Source organism: Hirundo rustica, chromosome 5 (assembly GCF_015227805.2).
Source record: "Hirundo rustica isolate bHirRus1 chromosome 5, bHirRus1.pri.v3, whole genome shotgun sequence".
NCBI classification, from domain to species: Eukaryota; Metazoa; Chordata; class Aves; order Passeriformes; family Hirundinidae; genus Hirundo; species Hirundo rustica.
Genome location: NC_053454.1, coordinates 32,067,737 through 32,092,323, shown reverse-complemented (window position 1 = coordinate 32,092,323; position 24,587 = coordinate 32,067,737). Strand labels below are relative to the sequence as shown.

At 44.9% G+C, this 24,587-nt stretch overlaps 1 protein-coding gene and 1 long non-coding RNA gene across 2 annotated transcripts in view; one reads left to right on the top strand and one right to left on the bottom strand.

Moving 5' to 3' along the window:
- Positions 1–24,587, bottom strand: part of LOC120752735 (uncharacterized) — a 67,926-nt gene that overhangs the window by 4,732 nt on the left and 38,607 nt on the right. The window lies entirely within an intron of this gene.
- Positions 1,001–2,895, top strand: HELT (helt bHLH transcription factor). The gene is made up of 4 exons (XM_040064258.1): positions 1,001–1,318; positions 1,688–1,792; positions 1,939–2,035; positions 2,152–2,895. The coding sequence occupies exons 1-4, from the start codon at positions 1,292–1,294 to the stop codon at positions 2,643–2,645; spliced, it is 723 nt and encodes a 240-aa protein (XP_039920192.1). The 5' UTR covers positions 1,001–1,291; the 3' UTR covers positions 2,646–2,895.

Below are 24,587 nucleotides of genomic sequence, written 5' to 3'. Positions count from 1 at the left end.
TTTTTGTGTAAAAAACCTCAGCAATGTGAGCGTACAAAAGTTCCCCTGTGGCAGTTACTTGCTCCCTTTGTAAGCTTTGCGCTCCGGCGTCTCCACTTGGCGCGTTTAACTCGGAGCCCCCCTTTAAACGCGATTGTTTCTTTCTTTTTAATGACATTTACCGGATCAAAACATGCTGTTAATTCGATCAGAAAGCTTTACCCTCCTTAACAATGCCACAATAATTTCTCCTGAAGTTTGTTAAATTGACCAAAATTAGGCAAATGAATAGGGGGTCTGTCGGCGATCCCGCTCGCAGGTGACACCGAATAATGCACTCTCGGACCAGCTGCGATCCCCTCTTTATTTGCCCCTCTTTTCTTTGACCCGCATTATTAAAATTTAGGCCCAATGAAACTATTCATACTTTTCAATGGGACATTTTCCTATAGGATAATAGGCTACAAATTGAGCCTCTCCAAAGGAGAGGGGGAGAGCAGGGGGGGTAAAACAACAACGCACAGACGCGCACACCACACAAAAAAGGAGCGTCGTGTGCCAAAGGCTTGGCGAGAGCCTCCCCGGGCCGACGGAAAAAAAAAAAAAGAGGGGGGTTATGGGGGGGGATATCGTGTGCCAGCCCCCCGGTCCCACACCTGCCGGGGTGTCCCCGGCGCATAAAGCGGTGTAAACAAAAAAATCCTCGCTGCCATCTCTTATAAAGATGGACGTGTCACCAAGTCGTGTGAGAAAAGCCTGAGAACAAACGGGGCCACTCCGTCTCCAAGGGTTCTCCCTTGAACTGGGCGGAACAGCCTATTAAGGGCTTACTTAATTACTTTAATGACTCTGGACAGGCTTTAAAATGCAGTCAGCGCCGGGGCTAAGGGGAGGGGTAGGGAGTGCCGGGGATTTGAAGGCTGGCGGCGGGGACGGGGCTGGCGATGCGGCGAGCGGGGCGCAGGGCGCAGTATCGCGCCCTGCGCCCCGCTCGCCGCATCGCCAGCCCCGTCCCCGCCGCTATTGTGGGACAGTCACGTGTGTCCCCGAGGTCCACGTGGGGCGACACAGCTGGGCCGCCCCCGGCTGCGTGGACGGGGGCGAGAAGGGGGAGAAAGGAAGAAGAGAGAAGAAAAAAAGGCCCTTCATCCCCTCGCCCCCTTCCACCCTGATCTTTAATGCATACATTCCCTCGGCGCCGCTCGCCCCTAATCCTATGGGATCAGCGGGCCCGTGGAGGCCCCCCGGGGTCCCCCCCAAGAAGTGATGGCTTTATAAGGGGGCTGGAGAGAGAGGGGATGCAGAGCCCACCATGGCCTCCAAGCTCAAGGAGCGGAGGGTGAGTCGCTGCCCGCCTTGCGCGCACGGGTCTGCGGGGCCGCCAAGCCGGCCTGGACTCGAGCCCTTCGCCGCCTTTCCCTTCGAAAAGCCCCCCCACAAAAAACAACCACACCTCCCTCACAAAAACAAGCCTGCCTTGCCAGGGCCGTCCGCGCAGTCGGGGAGCCACCAGGGTCGCGCGGAGAGGACCGGCCACCGGAGCATCATCCTTCCTCAGGCCGCGTCGCGCCCGGCACCGCCGCTCGGAGCGGGGTTGGGGACTGACTTCCCTGGAGGGGTCGAGGCCGGGGCCGGGGGCGGTTGCCACGGCGAGAATGGATCCATCTGCTTTGTCCTCCCCCACTAACGCGCCCCATATGTTTTGCAGAGGACGCCGGTTTCCCACAAAGTGATTGAGAAGCGGAGGAGGGACCGCATCAACCGCTGCCTCACGGAGCTGGGGAAGACGGTGCCCATGGCTCTGGCCAAGCAGGTAGGCGGGGGGGAGCAGCCCCTACGCCCTTTTCTCCCCGGTGCGCCGCGATATCCCCCCCGATACGGCGGGGTTAGGGCATGGCCCAGTGGAACGCAAAGCACTCTCAGGGGAGAGGTGATGCCCACCTGCCCTGCCCGTTGCAGAGCTCGGGGAAGCTGGAGAAAGCGGAGATCCTGGAGATGACGGTGCAGTACCTGCGGGCCCTGCACTCGGCGGACTTTCCCCGCGGCCGGGAGAAGGGTAGGTGGGCAGAAGAGACCTCCCGCGTCCCCCGCCGCATCACTCGCGGCGTGGGGGCGGCTTTCCCCGCTCCAGACCCTGAGGAGCTCGATTCCTTTCCCTTTCCTTTCCAACAGAGCTGCTCTCCGAGTTCGCCAATTACTTCCACTATGGCTACCACGAGTGCATGAAGAACCTGGTCCACTACCTGACGACGGTGGAAAGGATGGAGACCAAAGACACCAAGTATGCCCGCATCCTGGCCTTTCTCCAGTCCAAAGCACGCTTCGTTACTGAGCCTCTCCTCACCTCCCTGGGCTCCCTCCCGGAACCGGACTTTTCCTACCAGCTGCATCCCGGACCCGAGTGCCCCGGGCACGTCCACAACCCCGCCGAGGGCGTGCTCCAGCCCCCCTCGGGCGGGCCATTCCCCTGGCACGGCACCGCCCGCAACCCCTCCCTGCCCTACCACTTGCCCAGCGCCGCCGTACCCCTCGCCAGCCCCGGCCAGCAGCGCAGCACCTTCCTCTCATCCGTGCAAGGGCTGGACCGCCACTACCTCAACCTCCTCGGCCATTCCCACCCCAACGCCTTCGGGCTGCCCCCGGGCCAGCACCCCTCCATGCTATAGAGACTCGTCCCGCCTGAAAAATCACCTATTTATGACCGCGGACACTGCGGGTTACACCCGGGCGCACGAGGAGGCTGCCGGGGGCAGGGAGATGCGCGGGGGTCCCGGAGGGCGAGGAGCCTCCGGGGACCCAGATCTGACCCCGCCCGCCCTCTCCAAGGGTCTGAAGCTAACCCCAGCCACTCGTCTTCCCACCTCCGGGTGCAGTGCCTGTACAAGTGATGCCTTGGAATAAACGTTTATACCCACCGCTCCTTTTTGTTTCCGTGAGGGAGCTTCCTCGGGTGGCGGTGGGAGTTTCCCCACGCATCCACTCAGGGCAAAAAAACCCACAAGCGAGACGTGGTCGGCGAGCGCCAGGGAGCTTGCTGCACGCACCGGCCGTGGTTGGCGCTTCGGGCAGGCGGGGCAGGCGCGACGGGCCGGGGGTCGGCGCCGCCCGGCTTCTGCTCCAAGGCCGTCAAGGGGGCTGGGAGGGAGTCCCGGGGTACCCCGGAGGTGGCGGATGCCCCACTACCCCGCAAACCCCACGGGTGCTGCCCTCCCACGCGCCCGTGGAGGGCTGCTCCAGGGGCACGTGTCCGAACGGCATAGCCATCTCCCGCGCGCTTTGCCGGCGAATTTCTCTGCGACGCAGCTTGTTCCGAGGAGGATGAATAATGGTGAAGGTGCAGGACGGGCGGAGGGGGGGGGGGGGGGGGGGGGCGGGGGGGCAGGCGGCCGCTGCGGAGGTGCGGGGCGCCGAGAATAAAACTAATGAAAGCTCCGGGAGCGAGTCTTTCCAGCCTCGCCGCCGGCGCGGAACCGCGGCACGGCTCCCTCCCGACGGGGCAACTCCAGCCCCGCCTGAACCAAGCGTCCCGGCTGTCTCCATAGCCTCTGGAAGCAGCGCAGCCCGGGCATGCCCGCAGCCGTCGAGGGGTAAATTAACTTATTCCAGTTGGTTGGGGAGGCTTTGAGGAGATTTGACCTGGGTTGTTTGCCCAGGTCGCAGAATGGGCTGACCCGCAATTTGTAAACCAACCCGACCCTTTATTCGGAGACAGACAAAAAGATCTTTATTACAATGACTAAAAAGTGGAATGTGTATCTTCCATTTAACCTGGGAAAGGCTCCTATCCCAGATTAGTGGGGAAAAGGTCACACGGCGGGATGATGGTGAGTCAGCTAGGGAGGGGAGAAAAACACCCTCATTTCCTCGGGACACCTTTAGGATGGCAAATCCAGAGGGAATCTCTCTTTTGGTCAATGTACACAAAACAATATGGACTCAGCCAAACACATTCAGCAGCAGGAATGGCTGGTGCCTACTATGAAAACACGTGTCCAACACTATTTTTTATCAGCACTGGGTGCAGAATATGGACCAAATGCTACATAACTTTAATTCTATGTGCTTTAAGCTCTTGTGATCCCACTTCATCACTGAAGCATTAAGGATATGGCATTTTCCTGAAAATATAAATATATTCAGCATTTTGGTCCCTGCTAACCAAATTAAACAAAACTTTCTTTTGCTAAGTAGATTTTCTCTCTGGGATTAACAGAGGGCCACCATGGTCAAAACTGGGGTCATTTACATGTAATTTTGCAAACTCGCACTGGTCCATGACAGTCTTTGTCTCTCCAATGTTGCTATCCTGGATTTTTTTTTTCCTTGCTCTTTTCATTTTCATTTAGCTGTGGAGGATAAACCCCTCTTTGGCTTAACAATGACTTTAGGATAAAAGTCTCCCCTCCCTCCACTCTTTCAGGACTCTGAGCTCAACCCCTGATTTTGGCCCTGAAATTTTTTTGGAATTCGCTAAAATCAGCTGTACCAGGCATGGGGAGCTGAGCTGCATTCCCAGCTCAGATCCGCACCTGTGCACCACACTCTGTGCACACAGGTGGGTCTGCATAGGCTGTTTTTGGCCTTTCACCGCCTTGGAATTATTTTAGCTCTGCCATGAGCATAATCCTGCACCTTTGGTGGGAGCAGGTAGGAACTGGATGACACCTGTGCTGGGCCTGTTAAAGGCTGTACCTGGTCCCAGGTGGGTTGCCTGTCTGGGCTGGCAATGCTCATTGCCTGGCATAGGAGTGCTGTTTACAGGTGTCTGGCAGCAGCTATCACAGAAAAAGAATAAGAGGGGCTGCTGCTGAAAATAAACTACTTTAATTCCCAAAGCTCCCAAAATACCAGATTTTGTGTTATTCACTTGCTTGGCTAAAAAGCTTAATGGTGAATGATTGGCTCCATCGTTCCTGTTCCTTTCCTTCAGCTAGCATCTTTCTCCTTCTTAGACTTTCACATCTCTTTTGACACAGTTTGTGTTGCCTTCCTTTCCCATGCCTTCCATACCCTCCTTTCCACCTCCTCTCCCTGCTATAAGAATTCCTCTCTTTCTCTGACACATTCCATGTCCTACACATACTGCAATTCTTCTCACCCCAGAAAACAGTTGTACAGCATGGTCACACCTCAGTAATTTCTTTATGTTGACAGCAAATAATCATGTTGGAATCAAAGGACCGCAAAATGTGAGTTTACAGTTCTGCATCTGACACTGATTCTCTCTTGCTTTTTACTCAGACAGTAGAAGAGTTTATGTTGATCTTTGTAGTATTGCATTATTGAAAACATCTCAAACTCCCTAATTTATCCCAAGGATTTATCTGCATTATTATTTAAATAAAGCATCACCAATTAGATCAAAGAGACATAAGTAGCATTGCACAAACTCTCCATCTTAAAGCTTTATGTTTTCAATAGGTAACAGGCAAAGCCTGGAGGAAACTCTACTATCTCACTTTTACTACTTAAATAAGTTAAAAATGTTTATGGACTTTGAGCATATATAACACAGATCAGAACTCTTCTTTCTTCCCATAGTTTTGCACCAGTCTGAATGCATTATTCAAAAACCTAGGGGCTTTACTGGTAGTGCCACACTGTGGAGTTTCCAGCCTTGGAAACAGAGTTGATGCCACTAAACAAAGTCCCCAAATTCAGAACAACACAGTCATTATTGGGGCATCTCATCAATCAGGGCAGTACCTAACTAGGAAAGAGTATTTTTATTGTACTTTGGGTCCGTGACCCTGCTTGCAGCACTGGACCACAAAGAGCTGCATCAGCACATCTACAGGGACTGAGCCATCATTTTGAAAGAAGTAACTGCAGAAAGAGGAGGAACTGCACCAACCAAGGCCTTTAATTTGAGATCTGTTCCAGTAGAGATGCACACAGTAATGGCTTCCTAGTGGTATGGATATGATCCCTTTTCCATGGTGAAGATCCTGCCAGTTTATAAGTCTTGTGGTCTCACTGCTCCATGGAATGCTGCTGCTATTCCTCAGGCTCAAAGGTACCCAGGGTATTCTGCATGATTTGACCAGGATCATGCAAGAAATGCTTAGGAGAGCAGAGGGTCTTAGGTGCCAGGGTACAAGGATCACCCCAATCAGATCAGCTTCTTGCCCTTCTGCCACATTCTTGGAGAGAATTAAATAGTGCCTAGAAGTCCAGGGGGGTTGTTTTTCCGTTACAAATTGAATCAATTATAAGGAGGAGGAAACCTTCTGTTTGCCTGTGGAAGAGTCTGAGTATTAGACACATGCTACTGAAGCAGCTGCAGGCTCGTCCAGCAACCCTTTTGCAATGGCAGACTTTTGGAAAGAAACCCTCCAGCCAACAGTTTCATATTTGTTAAGTTGTAGCATCTGATCTCACAGATTGCCTCCTGCCTTGGATGAGTCTCACGTCATCATCTCTATTTCTAGAGAACTTTCCTGCAGAGTGCATAAAGGCCATTTTAGGAAAAGAAGACTGAATCCCCTTGAAGAGAAAAGTGATTATAGAGAGAAGTACAAGAAAAGTCATTTTAACATGTATATAAGGTAAAAACTTGGATACCTACCCACATAACATACTGCATATAGAGTGGCACGTTAAAAAAAATCTCATTTTAAAAGATGAGAAAAAGCAACATTGAAGACTATTGGATGAAAATTCACATGGGAAGAAAGAGGAGTAGGTTGTAAGATTCAAACTCAGAATATTAAATTAGGAAATTTATTAAATAAAGAAATATTAAACTTTGGAAAGAGATTGCTTAACATTCATCTTCAAGCTACAACAACTGAAATGTTCATTATACTTCATCAGAAGTAATACAATTAATTAGGCTAAAACCCCTCACTTTTACTAACAGGAAATCTAAAGTTTAGCATGTATGCTCTGAAAAGTTAAAGGCAATTTAATTTTTAATGACCTTAATTACCTTAAGAATACACCACCTCCAAGTGCAGTCCTAGTCTACGTAATGATAAAAAAATGAGGGCCTTCAAACAAGAGAGTCCTTCAGGGCAACAGGGAATTCATTACAGGGTCTGTGACTCAGTTCTTATGCTTTTGGTGAACATTATAAAGTTATTTTTACCCCTGCTGAGGGCTTAACCCAGAGCATGTAGAAGGATTTACACCAGCTCACCCCATAGTATGTTCAGAGAATCTTGGTCTCTTACTAGCTTTGTGGAAACCAGGCAATGCCTGAGCTCTGAGCTCATCTCCATCTCTTGTGAATTCCAGCACCAAAATTATGCTTTCAGTCCAATAAAGGGTGCAGGTATTCAGAGTAGGGCACAGTCCAACTGGAACCCTTAAGACCAGGATCATGGCAGAAAGTGCCTTCATTGTGATTCAACAGCCTGTACCTCCATCTCCCTGCTCTTAGATCCTAGCCTGAGGTTTAGACATTCCTCTGTGAAGTTGAAGTCTCAAGGATGAATGCTAAAAACTGTGTTCCTCTTTGAGGGCACCTTCTCATAACCACTCTGCCCCTACAAAGCAATTTCTGTGTTCTTTGAAGAAAGCACTGTGGGCTGGTTCAACCTTTCAAAGGAGAGATCAGATGGTAGCCTGCCTGGGGAGGGTTTGACCTCAAGATATCAGCTTGAAGAAGATGTTCAGTTTAGAGTCACTAGCAAGAAGCTGTGACATGGATTCAGTGCTTTCTCAGTGCTAAGGAGGATGGAGGTTGGCTTTTGCACTTCCCTCCATTTCCCTCCTCTGGAGCTATATGTGGTTGTGTTATACCATAGTGTACAACACACGTAGGAAGCTTATACAGGCCCTCTTCCATAGTACACGTGGATTCAGTTTAGTTTTTCTCAGTAATTCCTAGTCTGGTTTGGCTGCTATTTGTTTAAATGTGGCTTTATTCAATCCTCATAGCTTGCCATGCATGCTACCTTAGTGCCGTTCCAGGGGAAGAATTCAGAGAGATTAGCCTTTAAAGGTCAGTCTTTTATGACTAAGATATAGGATTGGACTTTTTTACTTTTCCCCCCAAACTAAAATGCCCTTTAATGTATCCGAGGGCAACCTCAAGGTTTGATACACCTGACAGGTTTTTGATACACCTATACAACCTTACTCACTACAAGAGGTGAAACCACTACAGCCATGAGTAATGTTAGGGTATAGAGTTTTCTCCTAAAGGTATGGGAATAATTTATCCTTACTATCAAATTGCCGGTGGGGTTTCAGGACTGGTATCTTTAGAAAGAACAATAACAACAAAATCCATTGAACAAACCCCACATGGCATCAAACTGAGAAAAGTGTAACAGGCATCACTGACATTCACTGAGAACAGATTACTGAACTTCAAGAACCTCAGGAAACCCTGAGACAGTATGAATCCCATCCAACACAATTATATATTGGAATGTTCTAAGGAAATCAATATAACCTGAGTCTTTCATATTCCATTACAAAATGCCTTTTTACCATAGGATGTAGTAGTAATTTTTCTATGCCACACACTTTTTTTTCACACAGTACCTTCTCATCTCTTAAAGAAATGAGAAAAAAACTATTCTTCGAGTTTTATTACTGAAATAATTGTAAAAATTATTGCTGTAATAATTGCAATTATTATTGTAAATTCTCTTTGATGTCTGGAAAAGGCAATCAAGTAATTGGGAAAAAGGTATGAGCAATACAAAATTTATTGCATAATGTCAAAACCTGCTAGACAGCAAAGATCTACCTTACTATAAAGGTACCACAGTTTACTAAGCCCTATCTGCAGAAAAGAGTCTGTTAAAGCAAATGAGACTCCTATATGCATATACTGTATATAGAACCTCAGCTAGTGCAGGTGGCAGTTTCCTGGACATTCATGAAGCTATAGCTGCTTCCACAAGAAGAAGGCATGGTGGAGTTGCATCATCAGAGAGTTTGCAAAATAGGTAAGCGATACATATTTCAGTGGCTCCTCATGCTCATTTTATTAGTTCAACTACGCAGTCACATGTTGATAAAGATGTATGGGAAGAAAATAACCTAATCTTGTCTTAAACACACAGTTATGCTGATTGTGAAAGTGAAGTCATGTACAGAACAGGTCCTTCTGCCTCTAGTACTCAGTGCACAAAATATTCCAAGAAAAAAGGTGCAGCTAGGCACAATAATCTACACTTAAAGGAAAGACCAGCCTCCATCTGTGTGCCTATGGAGGAGCTAATCCAACTCTGTGAGGTCAAATGATCTTTCCATGGTGAGGAGGTTCCAAGTGGCAACATCACATGCTGTTCTTCACCAAATACTACATCTTCTCAAAAGCTATTTGCAACTCTCCCTGCTGCAGCTTTGCATCTTCCTTCCAGGAAATTAATACATAATCATAGAATGATTTGGGTTGGAAGGGGCCTTAAAGATTATCTAGTTCCAACCTCCCTGTCATGGGCAGGGACCCCTTCCGCTAGAAAACCAGGCTGCTCAGATCTCCAGCCAACCTGGTGTTGAAGACCTGCAGGGATGGGGCATCCACAGCTTCTCTGGGCAACCTATTTCAGTGCCTCACCATCCTCTCAGTAAAGAGTTTTTTCCAAATATCCAATCTAAACATACACTCAGTTTGAAGCCATTCCTCCTTGTCATGTCACCACATCTCCTTGTAAATAATCTCTCTTCATCATTTTGTAGGCTCCGTTCAGGTATTGGAAGGCCATAATTAGGTCACCCCAAAGCCTTCTCTTTACCAGTCTGAAAAGTCCCAATTCTCAGCCTTTCCCCATAGGACAGCTCCATTTCTCTAAGTAACTTGGTGTCCCCCCTCTGGACTCTCTGCAACAGGTTCATCTCCTTCCTGTGCTAAGGACCACAGAACTGGATGTAGCACTCCAGGTGGTGTCTCACCAGAGCAGAGGGGCAGAATTTTCCTTGATTTTCTTAGTCTTGTATGTTACACACAGTTAGCAACTGTTACAGTCAGCTTTGCATTATATTCCCAGAAAGAGCTTCTACCATCCTTTCAACAAAGCAACTTACACGACTGGATATGGCAAGCACCAAGTAGGTAAAAGATGTGTATCCCTAGAAGTGCATGAAGTAGCTAAAAGGACAGGCAGCTGAGAGAACACAAGTGCTCTTCTGCCACTCATGGGAATATCATATGTTAATTTATGCTTTGCAAAGGGGTTTTGGGGCTGTATTTGGCCAGCTTTTTATGAAGCACTTCCAAAGAAGATTTATAATCAATCTGCCTTTTCAGATTAAGATCAAATGGAGAGAGAGAATGCTAAACTTCTTCCTGTTTTAGCAGGAAGTTACAGGGATTTTGAGACCAGAGTTCTGGAAAAATGGGGTAACTCCTGCTGCCAGCATCCAGCTTCCTAAAGGCCTTTCAAAAGTTTTCCAGGCATTGTAACTGCAAACAGAAAAAACCCCAAAGGTTTCTTTATTTCAGGAAAATGACAACAGTTTCGTAGGGCACAGAATGCTTTTGAGCATCCAATCATAGCTGGCTAGGACATAAGATGAGGACATAGGTCCCCTGTTGCACAGGCAAAGTGCTGGCAGGTGTCATTCTTTACCAGATGAAAATAGAACGATAGGATGAGACCAACTGGACTTTTTAATTAATGTACTTGGATAAATTACTTTGTTATAAAACAAGACCATACCACAAAGGAAAAACCTTTTCAGCGGTGTGATAATAGAAGAATATACTGAAATTTATGACCATCCGACATAAAGCTATTAGCTATCTCAAAGGAAAAGGTCTGAAAACTAATTAATTATTCTAAGCAATCTTTCTAGTCAAGAAGGATAAACAGGCAGCTCCTGAGGATAATTTATCAGACTGATTTTATTTTCTCCCTTAAAAAATAAGTACATTTTCCTTGAAATATATATCTTTTCCCTTTAAATTTTGAGAGAATGTGGGATCAACAGGTCAGATTCAGATATACCAAGTAGGGGAAAAAGTCAGGGCAGCTGAATCCCACCCTCATTGTTCCCTGGCAAGTAGCTTAATTTATCTGCTCAGATATTTCAAAGGGGCTAGACATCTCCATGCTAAGATATTGAATTCAATTAAAAAAACAAAAGTCTTGGTTTTTGTGTGCCTGTTATATAGTCAGAAGGTGTAACAAGTCCAGCCACTGAACTGAAACAGCTGTGAAGTGGACAGATACTTTAAACATACTATAGTTACGTGTACTACAGACCAGGGGGAAGGAATTTTATGTGGGCAAGAATTGGTTATTTGCCATTTCCCTCCATCAAGCACAGTTTCAGACAAAATTGTTATCCATCCCCTGAAGACCAGTGTCCTTTCTCCATAATCTGTTTGTCAAAATGTCAAGCTCAGAAGCTTGAACCACAGCACAGGTTTAGCTCCAAACCGTCTGCATAATTACAGCCATGTTTTTCCCCTGCCACCTTTGCCACCATGAAACAAAGGGCTTCAAGGACTCTATGTGTAAAACAACTACGTGTAAAACATCTACATGTAAAACAAGAAAATGGATATTATTAACCACACATATACTAGGGGAGAATTTTGCTTTCTATTGCTTTAAATGGAAATAAATTATTTTCTCCTCTCTCTTCCTTTCCTTAATTACAGTCACTGAAATTTTACCAGCTCTGGCTGCTAACATGAGTGAAGTGAATAATGCTGTGTTCTTGTAAGTGTACTCAGGAACTGGCATTTCATTACAAATAGGTACATCACAGCATAGCCAATCTTTTAACTTAACTTTAGAAAAAGAATTTATTATCATTTAGAATTCTTCAGCAACCAATTTTGATGCTGAAGCCTGTGCTTTATACATTTTAAAAGAAAAATTATGCTTAGACAAGATGCTATTTTGGTGCCGAACCCCTTACTCATCCAGTTTCTTTCCATTTTTGGAACAGTGCACCATGTTAGAACACAGTTTCACAACCACCATTTTTTCCCTACTGAAAGAAATTATATTTGCCCACACCTGCTTACAAGCATGTCAGACTCAAAGCTGAGCTTCTTCATGATCTTAAATTATCAGCTCCTTTTCAGAGTGGACAATGCCTGGCATTGGGAAAATATGCCATGCTCAAGGAGTAGGAAAATGTCTCACAAAGTCCTCAAAACCCAATGTGCTGTCCCTATAACTAGATTTCCAGGGTTATTTCAGACTGGTTGTCAAACCTTCCCTCCATACCCTAAAAGAATGTGCCATGATTATAATCAGACTTTAAATAGAATGCAAGGACACTAAATTACAGAATCATAAAATATCCTGAATTGGAAGGGACATACACGGAACATCCAAGTCCAACTCCTGGCCCTGCACAAGGCAGCCCCAACAATAGATAATGACCATTTTGAATAAAAACAGGAAGTTATTCTAATTATTAGCCAAATAACTGTGTACTTATCCAGTAAAGTCATTGATGACTCCCAGCAAAGTCATTGATGACTTCAGAAATGTTTCTAAGGATCATAGTTAACGTGCTAACAGACACCAGACTGCTAAATGATTCTTGCTCAGATTGGATGAATGAGGGATAATAATGGATCTCCAGGGATGTTGCCACTCATCATGGTTCAGCCTTATTGTCACCATGATTTCCCAGGCTGTATTGTCTTACTCCTTCAGCAAAAGAAACATGGTCTCCTGAGGGAGACACTGAGAGTTAACTTCCTCTCAATCTCCAAACTCCTTTATCACTGCATAGCGTTTCTTCTGTAAGTTTAAAATGCTCCTGCACAGCTTGAGGCAGAAAAAGAAACCAATGCAAAAAATTATAAAAAAGACTCTTCCTGTTATTATCCTGATACAATTTCTCCTTGTGGTTTATCTTCTGGTGGCTTTAGAGGCCTCTACAGATCCAATATATCACAATATCACAATATCACAATTTCCCAATGCTGTATTTCAGGACCCACTATCATCCAGAAGTTTTCTAGGAGATGAGGATAATAAATTGACAGATTAGAGAACAAGCAGGACCCTACTGACAGAGGACCCCAAGCCAAGATTAACTAGATGATCTTTAATATCCTTTCAAACTAAACCATTTCATGATTACTGCCAGGTTGTACTCACAGATTCTTGTCTAATTTCTCATTTCTCCTTGTTTCTGCCACTCTTCAGATCATAATGTAATTATTACTATGTACTATAGATTAGATCACATAGTTTCCATGCTATTTGGCACTACATCCAACTAATCACTGCTCAAAATTTATGCCAGTGGAAAAAAATAATGCATATTATGTGCTGTTGATAATGCAGTGTTGACCCTGCAAGGATCTGCTTATAAGGTCAGCCTCATGCACATGACGTCCTTTACTCTACTGAGTGCTGCCTCATTCAGATTGCAGAGGAACCAGATTGCAGAGGAAAACTAGATTGAAGTAAAGTGTTGATACTGAAGAGATATCATAGGAGCTGGCAGATCTGGAAGAAAATAGTGGTCATAATGGTACAAGTGGTAATAATGGTACATTCTTAGAACCCAACAAGGACTCTGTCCCTGAAAATGGCCAGGACAAAGATTAGTGACTACAAAACTGCCAGTCTGCATGCTTGGGAGTAGGACCTCAGCTGCAGCCCTGAGCTTTTCTACTGAATTTTAACCCAGAGGGATCAGTCAGCTCTAACCCAGTGGAAGACAAGCTGCTCTTCAGGACCAGAAAAAGTACCATTGCAGAAGCAAGACCCCTGCTTTTCTATACCTGCCCTGGCTTATCTTCCAGACTTCTACATTTTTTTGGATCTGCTTGTTTTCCATGTCTGTGAATCATTCTCCTCTTTAGACTCGGATCCCAGCCTGAACTGAGGTCTCTCACCACAGACACTAGGCAGCACTTTTATGAAATAGAAACAATCAGTTTGCTTCAAACTCTTTTTTCAGTCATGAGGTCACTCCTTAACAAAACACCATAGCTTAGGCAAGTGAGCAACATTCGCCACTGTTATACCTGCCAGTACAATTTCCAGCGATTTTAATTCTTAAAAGGTAACCACAGGCGTGGTGTTGCTGGGCAGCACTGTTCAAGCACGGCAGATCAGATGCTGTTCTGATTTACAAACTCTGGCAGCTCAAGTGAATGCAGGAGCTGGCAGCTTTGCACATGCCCTCTGAAGGGCAAGATGCCCAGAAATAACGTGTTGGCAGGCGTGCCTGCCTTTCCACCCACCCCTGCACGAGTGTGCCTTCCCAGTGCTGCAGCACCACAAAGCGGGTGCTAAGCAGCTTTCAGAAAGATGAAGCACCTCCAGGTGGTTAAGGGCACCGAGCTGAGGCAAATGTCTGTGGTGGGCAAAACCACAGTCCAGCAGGGTTAAAAGCGAGGCTATCCAAATTCATCCGAGACCTGCAAATCTCGAAACACGTAAACCCTACATGCGTCAGATAAAGAAGCCAGAAAGAAAGGTGCCCCCTAATGAGGTTTTTTTGCGCTTGGGTGAGCGAAAGGGCTGCTTCAGGAGGCTAATAACTGAAAACCTTCCAGGCTTTTGTCCGGAGAAATGGCAGGCACTTTCCATCCCTTTGAAAAGAAGAAGGCCTTTCGGAGTCTTCACGAGAGATGTGGATTTTAAGGGCGACCTTAGGTCATACAGAACTAATCAAGCGAAAACAATAAGAAAATTAGACTGACAGTCAGCAAGTATCTGAGGACTTTATCAAAAAGAATTAGGAATGGACAAATTCACTGGGAGCAAAGGATCAGATCTGCAAGGTGGCATTGTGTGGTGGGATTAAATTATTTATTCATTGTTAATTTATTTATTTATGTATGTGCAAATGACCTAGCTGCTGCAGGTGCTGAGGAGTTTCTGAAAAGGCCCAGTTTTAGAGCCAAGGCTAGAATATTGGTCCATTTAACTCATTCTTTTCCTTAAGGCGATCAAACAGTGACTTTTATCTAGGAGATAGAGGAGGAAAACCATATGTGTACTGGGAATGATGCGGGGTCTGAGCAGCACTAAGTACCCAAGTATTCCAGTCTCATTCAAGAATGCTGTGCAGTTTAATGTCCAGCAAATTAGCAAATGAATGCTTATGTCAATATGTGAAAAATCCCTAGTTGGTTTAAACAGATAAAAAGTCTCTTGGGAAATGGCAGAAAATGCAGGCTTTCTCTCCCTGTCTTTTTTAAAGAAAGAAAGAGAAACAGTACTTATTAGGTTTTCCCCAAACTTACAAAAAGATGCAGAAAACACCAACAACCTACATGGATGCCGGATCTTATATGTACATGACATCTTTCCAGTGCTGCTACTGGAAAAATACAAGAATCTTTTGCACTCTTTGAATCACAGATTTGCTATTCAGAAGAAAACAGTTAAAATGTGGGACAGTTACGGAGCCTGTAAGATGCCACCCTGCTACTCCTCTCTTAAAGGTACAGGATGTCAAAAGCCTTGGAGACGGTCCGTCCGTCTTTACATTTTTCCCTGATTTATAAGTTCTGCCCTGAAGATGAAATCTACAAACACCTCTCATTTTTTCTTCTCTACATTTAACCATTTATAGGAAAGGGTAAATTGTCATCTCATGTTTCCCTTGATCCAGCACAGCAAAGCCACAGTGGGGACTCTGTGTACAACATGACCCTGGGGAAAAAAGGAACACGAGATCTCAGCATGGGGGTTGGAGGCAAGAAGTCACACATATCAAAAATGACAGCATCACATCAGCTAATGCCATGTGATAAGGGAGTCCTGCTGGGATTTATGTCCTTCTGCAGAGATACACTTGAAGGTTGGCTGGTAAGGAAGTTTTTCGACTAACTCCAGAAAGGGATTGTAGATATTTGGTCAGGAAAGATCATAACAGATTATTTTTCTTCAGGACAAGCATCAGTAGCTATGCTAGAGATCACAAAACTGCCCCATGAGACACATCTTGGAACCAGACAGGCAGGTTTATCCACTTTTGCTTTGCACATGGTATTTCCCTCCTCTTGGCCATACTTAGGCCCTCTTCCCAAAACCAGTCTTCATCATGTCATATTGGAGAAAAGGTTACTAAAGAAAAAAATAGAGGGCATTTTAAAGAAGAAATATCTTTAATATTACTAAATTTAAAACATTACCTCAGATTAAAAGTTCAATGAGCCAATTTCTCAAGCCATGTAAAACAGAAACAACACAGGCCATGTAGAAAGTCTGCTTCCTCCTTGGAGTGATAAAGTCCTCCTCTCTCCCCTGAATGTAACATGTGAGGATGAATGCCAGCAGGTCACTAACACACTAGCACTTGCCTTCTGCAGCCCACTGAGAGCTGAGACACACAGTAAGCAGGGAGCCTGCTGACCTATGCTCTTGTCTATCAGCTGTCAGGGTGCCTTTTAAAATGGCAAGAGCCAAAAGCACAGTTAAATAGCACTGAGAGTTCAGCTGTGTCAGGAACAAGCAGCACAGGCCAGGCCTCTTCCTGGTCATCATTTCAAATGGATTGAGTCCCAGCCCATATGAGAAATACTTATTATCAATATGCAAGGGCATGATCTAGTGTTATTCTTGTTCCCAAGACTATCCAATTCACCTTCTGTGTTGTCTCTGACTTCGGTTATACTGACAGCTTTCACAGCTTTATCTCATAGGCAAACTTCATTGCTACCTGCCTACTTTGGGTGTCACAGTCATTAGATAAAATATTAGTATTTCCATGAATACTATTAATATTGTAAGTAGATAATACTTTCATAATACTTTCAGTACTACGTTCCAATTTTTTCCACCTTTGGTGTGATGTCCACTTCCCAAATGGTGTGGAATAAAAATACCTTTTTTGCTGCTAATTAATATATTTTGCTTAATGTCTTACTGATAGTTTACACAGAAGAGTCAAACTAGCCATGTGTCCTCCCTCTGTTGGAGAAACAAGCTGGCTACCTACATAACTGGAAAGAGCTGCCACAAGCCAGAATGGAAACATGGCCTTCTGCAGGCCGGGCTTGTGCAGGACCAGAGGGAGGACAAAGGAAAAGGTGACTTAATGTTTCCTAGCACTCACAAGTACACTTTGCTCAGGGATGCCCAGGAGACCTTTCCTTTTGCTCTATCTATTCCCTGCTGTATGCACAGCTGCCATTCATTAATGTTTTCTGGCAGCTGGTAGCCCAGACTGCTTCATGGAACAGCAGTACAGTAGATTACAAAGACACTAGATTCATAGCACTAATAAATTAAATATGGGCAAACTAAAACAGGGACACCTTGCTGCTCCTGGAGGTCTGCACAATTAAATGGGCAAGGAGCTGAATTCACACAACCCAACCTCAAAAGAAGATTCTTCCAGGAACCACCGGACCAGCTAGTGTCATTGTCATTAACTACCAAGTCCTATTGGATGTGGTTGCAAATAGTAGGATATAAAATCAACACAGGTTTTAATAGCCTTTCATGTAGAGTACAAGACTGAAGTGAAAGTATAGAAATATCTTATATTTCTTATTGTTATTAAACTCTGGCTTCTCTAACATTTTGTATTTAAAAGAACTCTTTCCTTCAGATATGCTGAAGGGATATTAAGCTCAGAGTTAGTAAGGCTGTGCCCTAGTACCATCTGTCCAATAGCATTGAAGGATGCATGCAGGCACAGTTTTTGCTTGTTTCCATGTATGTAAATCAGAGACCTGAACAGCTATTGCTTTTGGTATTTAAGATGTATCAACTATTATTATTGTTGTTGTTATTCTTATTGTTATTATTATTCTTACTCTGCTATTGGTTTAATATGTGGATCCACAGAGCCAGTCTGCCTAGACCTTCTCAGCACCATCCTAGTTCAGGCAGCTAAGGCATTGAAATCCCTTGCATTTTCACAACACTGAAGGTAAAGGATGGTACCAAAGATTTTCTCAGCTGGATTAGCCTTCAAGGAAGAGTCAACTTCTGAGATAAACCAGAATATTATGTTACCTTTCCAATAAAAATTTTGTCTCCTTGAAAAAAGACTTTTCCAAACAGATCCATATATTTTATTGAAAAACAAAGATTTCTTCTTTATAAGAAGAAGACAAAGTCCATTTAAATGTATGATAAGTATTGTTTATCATTTTTCAGCATAAAGGCTAAAGAGGGAAAAATGCGCAAGATCATAAAAAGATGTGCAAAAGTATAACAATGTTAAGAAAGACATTACTATAAAATTCCTGTCAGAGTGGAACAGATAGTTTGCGTTAATAAATACATCAGTAAGTGACCCAAAGAACCCTTCTTAGAGAATAGGAACTTTGACTTGGCTGATCAGACATTCAGCAACACAAAGACTAAGGTGGCAAGTGCAATGCAAATCTGCCCTTTGGTATCTGCTCTATGATGATGGCTGCTACCACACAAGTGTTTTCAAGACCCCTTTATATTTTCCCTACCACTCAAAATGTGCAAGTTCTGAAACTGAAACACCATATTAGTCCCCGGCATCAAAAGTCAAAGGGTCCAAGACCCTAGGAGAATTCTGAACTAGCAACATATCTATTCCTTCAAACCCTGCTTAGTTATAAAAAAATACAGACTGGATTTCTTTCAAATGTTACAATATTAAACAAGACTAGACTTCTTTAAAATATTATAGTATTAAACAAATATGTTTGTGGGAGGAAGGATGAACTTTTAATATACTTACTGTGTGGCTGGTCACAGCTGCTGTTGCTCTTTTATATAGTCTTGTGAACAGTGTCTGAGATAATATATACGATACAGACAGCAGGGAGAAATCCAGACACCCAGCAGCTCAGCCGTATATAGGTGTTCTCAGGAAATGAAACAGGGAATTAGCTGTTTGGCTGGCACAGATGCATATTGTAGCCTTCCTCTCAAGGGAAGCAGTCTGGCAAAATTTGCTTTGGTCTAATTTGAAGGGAAGACATGGAGGAAAAGAAATCAAAGAAGCAAATTATTTTGCTGGATACCATCAGAACAGAGCCCCTTAAAAAGTCTGCAGAAGTAGTGTGATTCCTGAGAAACCATGTCCATTCCAGAGACAACGTATATATTATTTCTTATACTTTGATCTGGAATAAGCATGTGAAAATACAATTTATATACAATCAAATATATTATTGTTTAGAAGAAATGGCATTTTCACATTTCATACTGATTAGAAGCTATCAGGAGAAAAAAAAACCCACAAAAAATTTGCAGATAGTTTTTTTTGACATCTTACAGGAGGCCAGTAAGTGGAGGGAAACAGCTTCACAAGGTCTCCCTGACTGCCGAGATATTGCAAACATCCGAGAGTTAATTAAAAGTCAAGTGTAAATATACAACAAGGTGCTTTGTCTAATTCAGAAAACTGGACTAAATGATTCAAGCATTTCTCCTAGAACTGTTAACTTTTTTTTTTTTTTTTTTTTTTTTTTTTTTTTTTTTTTTTTTTTTTTTTAAATAAGACGCGCCATCTAGATGATCTAGGGGAAAAAAAGGGAAAGAAAATAGCAGGTGTGACATCACGTATCTCTGGGATGGAGAACAGTTCTTTCTCCTTCTTTACAGAAACACAGGAGGTTACAGTGATAATTCAAAGTCACATTAAAAAAGCAGAATGAAATTATGAACTAAAAGTGAAAAGTAGATTTTATAGACCTCAGCTGCTCTTGGTCTATTGGCAATTCTCGTGCAAGTGTCTGAAAATCAAAACCAGAAATTAACTAGTTTATTAGGAAGGCACATTAAATTACAGTTTGCCGATGAAGCATCCAATAATAATCACCTAGTCACAGAGAAATTGAAGCAATTCCTATAGATGAAATTTTAAACTGTATGAGTTGGTGCAGCCATCCCAAGGGAGTGATGGCCTTATGCAAGAGATGTACACTGTGTATTCCTGGCCCAGGGTGATCCTTGTGGTCATGCTGATGGAGGTGAAATTAGATCAGACACCCACGCGTGCCAGGTCACTAATAGCAATGGCACTAATTATGAAAAAGGCCCATTCCAACATCCCATTTTACAATATGACTGTTTTAAACCTTTGGGTAGACTCAAACCAAAATGATTTGTTTCTGCCTGGACTAAAACTAGATCAGAACACCCTGAGATGTGCACAGGTCAGGTCCAGCTGAGACACAGCACCTCACAAGCCTCTATATTTCACTGGCAGTAAAAAATGGTAAAGACTGGGAAAGGCACACTGGCAAATGGAAAGATCTATTGTGTTCCTATTTTTGTAACAGACTTGCTAGGCATGCACTGCAGGCCGCTGCCTGCACATTCACGTGGTTTTGTCTGACGGCTCAGGAATGCAAGTGGGACAGAGCAGTTCAAGCAGAATGTCAGCTCCAGTGGCTGTGCCAAGCAGCTCCAGCAGCGACTGTGCTACAGCAACTGTGCTATAGGCTGCAATGGGGCTCCTTTAGTGCACTGATTTCCAGCTTAGCTTGACTCATGTCATCTGTGCATGGAACATGCCTGAGGATGGAGGCTGGACCTTTCTGTCTGCCTCTTAGTCTCCCATTAAAATGGGATTTAAACCAGCTTGGAGTTTAAAAGATTTGACAGCAGCCCTAAGTCTGTTTCAAAGTTTCATCATCTGGAAAAGCTATCCCTCCTCCTTTTCCACCTCCCAACTTTGCCAGGTCACACTCCAAAACAAGGCTCACTAGAGTCCAGTTCCCCCTGGGAAATGAAGAGTTGCACCAGCATGAGCATTCTGCCCAACAATTTCTTTGCAGAAGAGGGGCATCCAGATGCAAACTAGAGTAGCTTTCCAGATGTTTGTTAATTCAAGATCTACACAACTGTACGAAGAATAGCTATGGTGGGAAAGATTTTCCACAAATAAACAGCAGCAAATCTAAGCTTAAAAGTAAGTGTACTGAACAGGCAGCAATATAGACTGAGGTTTAAGGTTATCCTCAGACATGTGCTAGATGAGATCTGAATGCCGGTCACGAAGCTGGCTAGGGAAAAGCCTTGTTGCCCCAAGTGCGGGATTGCTACCGAGCTCCCATACTTGGAGCTGTCTGAATGGGATCGAGTTTCAGCTGCTGTTTAAAGCATCCGCAGCTATCTCACACAAAACCCGGCCTTCTGCATCTGGCGGGATTTTCAAACTTTTCCAGTGCTCCCACAATAACCAACTAACAAAAGCATGAAATAAAAACACGAACATGAACCAATCCAAGATCCAAACAAACAATAACTCCCACAAAGTAACTCCCACAGACACTCAAAATCCCCAACCCAAACGCTATATTGCCACGCAAAACATGGGGAAAAGTGGAGTGTTTCCTTCCGACTTCACGAAGAGCTTATCACCGGGAGCAAAACGATTTCCTTCCTCCTCTCGCTCCTCGGTCCCCGAGGTACAGAGGGGAGGGGTCCCGGCGACCCGGCAGTGCGGGAGTCGGGGATTCGGGACTGCGGAGGCCGGTGGTCCCGGGCTCCCGAGAGGGCGGGGATTGGGGATGGGGTGTCCCGGGGGTGCAGGGGCGCGGGATCCCGGGGTTTCGGGGGTTTCGGCAGCTCCGGGTGCGGAGCGCCCCGCTGTCCCCGCAGGGCCGTGCCGTGGCGTGCCGTGCCGTGCCGTGCCGTGCCGTGCCGGGCCGTGCCGTGGCGTGCCGTGGCGTGCCGGGCCGGGCCGTGCTGGGCCGGGCCGTGCCGTGCCGTGGCGTGCCGGGCCGTGCCGTGCCGTGGCGTGCCGGGCCGTGCCGTGCCGTGGCGTGCCGGGCCGGGCCGGGCCGTGGCGTGCCGTGCCGGGCCGGGCCGTGGCGTGCCGGGCCGGGCCGTGCCGTGGCGTGCCGTGCCGTGCCGGGCCGGGCCGTGCCGGGCCGGGCTGTGCCGTGCCGGGCCGTGCCGTGCCGTGCCGTGTCGTGCCGTGCCGGGCCGGGCCGTGCCGGGCCGTGCCGGGCCGGGCCGTGCCGGGCCGGCAGAGCGGCGCCGCTGCGCCCCCTGCAGGCCCCGGCGCGGGCTCCGGGCGCGGCGCTGCCGTCCCGAAGTGCCGGCGGCGGTCACCGCGCCCCGCGTCGCCGCCGCGCCCCGGCTCGGAGAGCCGCAGGAAGGGAGGAACATTTGTTGTCTGGACGTTTCTGCTTCCTCCCTGCAAAACTGGCCGACCGGGAGAGGTCTTTATTGCTGTACACCCCAGGCTTCGGCGTTTCTTCCCACCCCGAGTACCCAGGATGAGGTGACGACACAAGGCACCCTGCCGCTGCCGAAAGGAATTAAAAATACAGGTTGGAAAACCTAATTCTGATCTCAAACTAATCACAAATTTTTGGAGGACTAAGAAAGAAGCCAAGCCACGGGTTTGAACTCTATTTGCTCAAGAAAGCTCTGCCGAAAGGCATCCTCCGTTTTTTCCCCTGTATTTCCACTCCATTTTACAGCTGCTGTGACTGAGGTCAAGTGATATGTCACTCTGTCAGATCACACAACGAGTCAGTGGCTCTTCCCGGATTAGAACGGTTCCACACGGCCCTCTGAAAAGATCTGTAACAAATGTCAGAGCCAACCATCCACTGTTTAAAGCATATGTTTAAAGCTCTTAGACATCTCTGTCAAAAGGTATTGTAAATATAGGGACAAAGCTAGTAAATGCTTCACTGTGGCATTTTAATAATGGCAAACCAGAATCCAGCAAGGGTAAACACCCCTAAAACAGGTCACCTTCAGGAGGCAAGATGTGCTCTGTTTTGGAACCATTCCAAGAACATGAAAGTGTTCATTTTTTTATCCTCCAGTAGTAAATAAAATGGTCAGATAGTAGTGGCTCAGCACTAAGCTCACAGGGACAGAGGGCACAAAGTAACTTGAATATAACTTTCTCTGTCCTGTTTGTCAGCCATTGCTTTCAGGGTATTTTGTTTGTTTGTTTGTTTGTTTGTTTGTTTTAAATAAATATAAAGTGTGTTTGAAATGGGCATTCTAAGTAACTACGCACAACATGGAAAAAAAAATTACTTATGCTGTGGTCTAACCATATTTCTTTACTGATGTCATCGAAATAACAGAAATCTAGAAATCTTGCATGTGCAGAGTAAACATGACTTCATGACTTCTAAGTAAAATCAAATACACAATAGCAGCCCTTTATAATTTTTTCATCTTAATAGGAAAGAAATATTCCAGCTGTTTAGAAAAAGACCAGCACAAGGCCCACAAATGGCTGAGGTCCTATTGGGAACTTGCTTGAGGTTTAGAAGGAATGTAAAAGTTTAGAATGTGACTAATGTGCTGATTCTACCCGCAAAACCTGGGGGAGGAAAAAAAAAAAAGCAAAGAAAAAGCTGGGAAGACTAAAGGGAACTCCTTTTTTAAAATCTCAAGATGGGACAAAGTTGACAATCAACAGGTATAGATAAAATATGATACCTTCAACCTAATATGTGAATTCATGCCAAACTGTTATTCCCCTTAGGTTTTCTAAGACTCTCCTGGTCTCTCTGGGCTTCTCTCAGAAGTATCAATCACATTGTGCCTCCTGTCCTGCTCCTTATGCTTGAAATGGTCTATAAAAAACATGTTTGTGAAGTAACCCAGGAAAATACTGATTACTTTAAGACAGGAAAAGGTGAGGGTAAAATAAAATAAAAAAATCTTCAGACTGAACTTTTTTGGTAAACACATAATAAATCCACCAAAACTTGCCAAATCTTGGAGAGAATTGCACCTTGCAGAGACCTTTCATTGAAAACTTGAAGGAATGTCAATGTCAATATATGTCAATGCTTTAAGGTGACCTAAAAAAGGCAGTAGACATTTTAGGATGTATCCACGAATAGGCTAATGTCCTGTGATACGCATGGTCCTTTCATAATGGATGGGTGCTGGCCTCTTTTCTGAGCAGAGGGTCATCAAATGAGTGAAGCAAAATAAGGTAATGAAGGAAGGATCTGTGTGTAAAAACACATTGGCCTTGGTGAGGGATTTTGGCTGCGAGTTTCTCTTCACTGAAGCTGGCTTCCCTCCAACCTTATAAATAAAATCTGACAAAGTTATGATGTTGCTTTATACAGCTTCAGCTTCATGCTCATCCCATTACAGTGGTGACAACCCTGACATCATAAAAAAGCCAGTGTCAGCATTCAAAATATTGCCAGAGGTGAAGGGAGAGGAAAGCAGCAGCCCAAGAGAGAAGTTCTAAAATTGCAGTTGGATTTCTTGTGGATCCTTGTGTTCTGGATTTTTTTTTTTTCTCCTTTGGTCTTCAAAGACATTTTCCCAAAATCCAGCAACCTTTTTTTCCTGTCTAACTTTTGCACTGATATCCATAAGCTATGTGATACAGTGATGGGGTTTTATTTTAGTTCCTTTGTAAACTGCAAAGAGACATTTTAAGTGATAAGTACATAAACTACAAGTTTTACATGTTCCAATTAAGCAAGCATGACTTCCTGTGCCATTGCTGTTTCCTGATGCTGCCCCATCAACATATTCCTTTGAGGCAAAAAATACTCCCATAGTGCTTTCAGATTTTGCTGAAGGCAAAATCTTACTTTGCATATTGCCTTTCTTCTTAAGTGGTCCATAACAATATTAAAACTGGCAAAATTAGATCCCAAGATATTACTACCATAGCAATAAATAGCCCGTCAAATCACATACAACTTGCAAGAATCAGTCTGGTGATGAACATTACCAGCACACTTCTGGGTTTTTTTCAACAAACGAAAATGTTGCCAGATATCTCCACGTTCAGTTTATAAATTCAGTTTATAAATA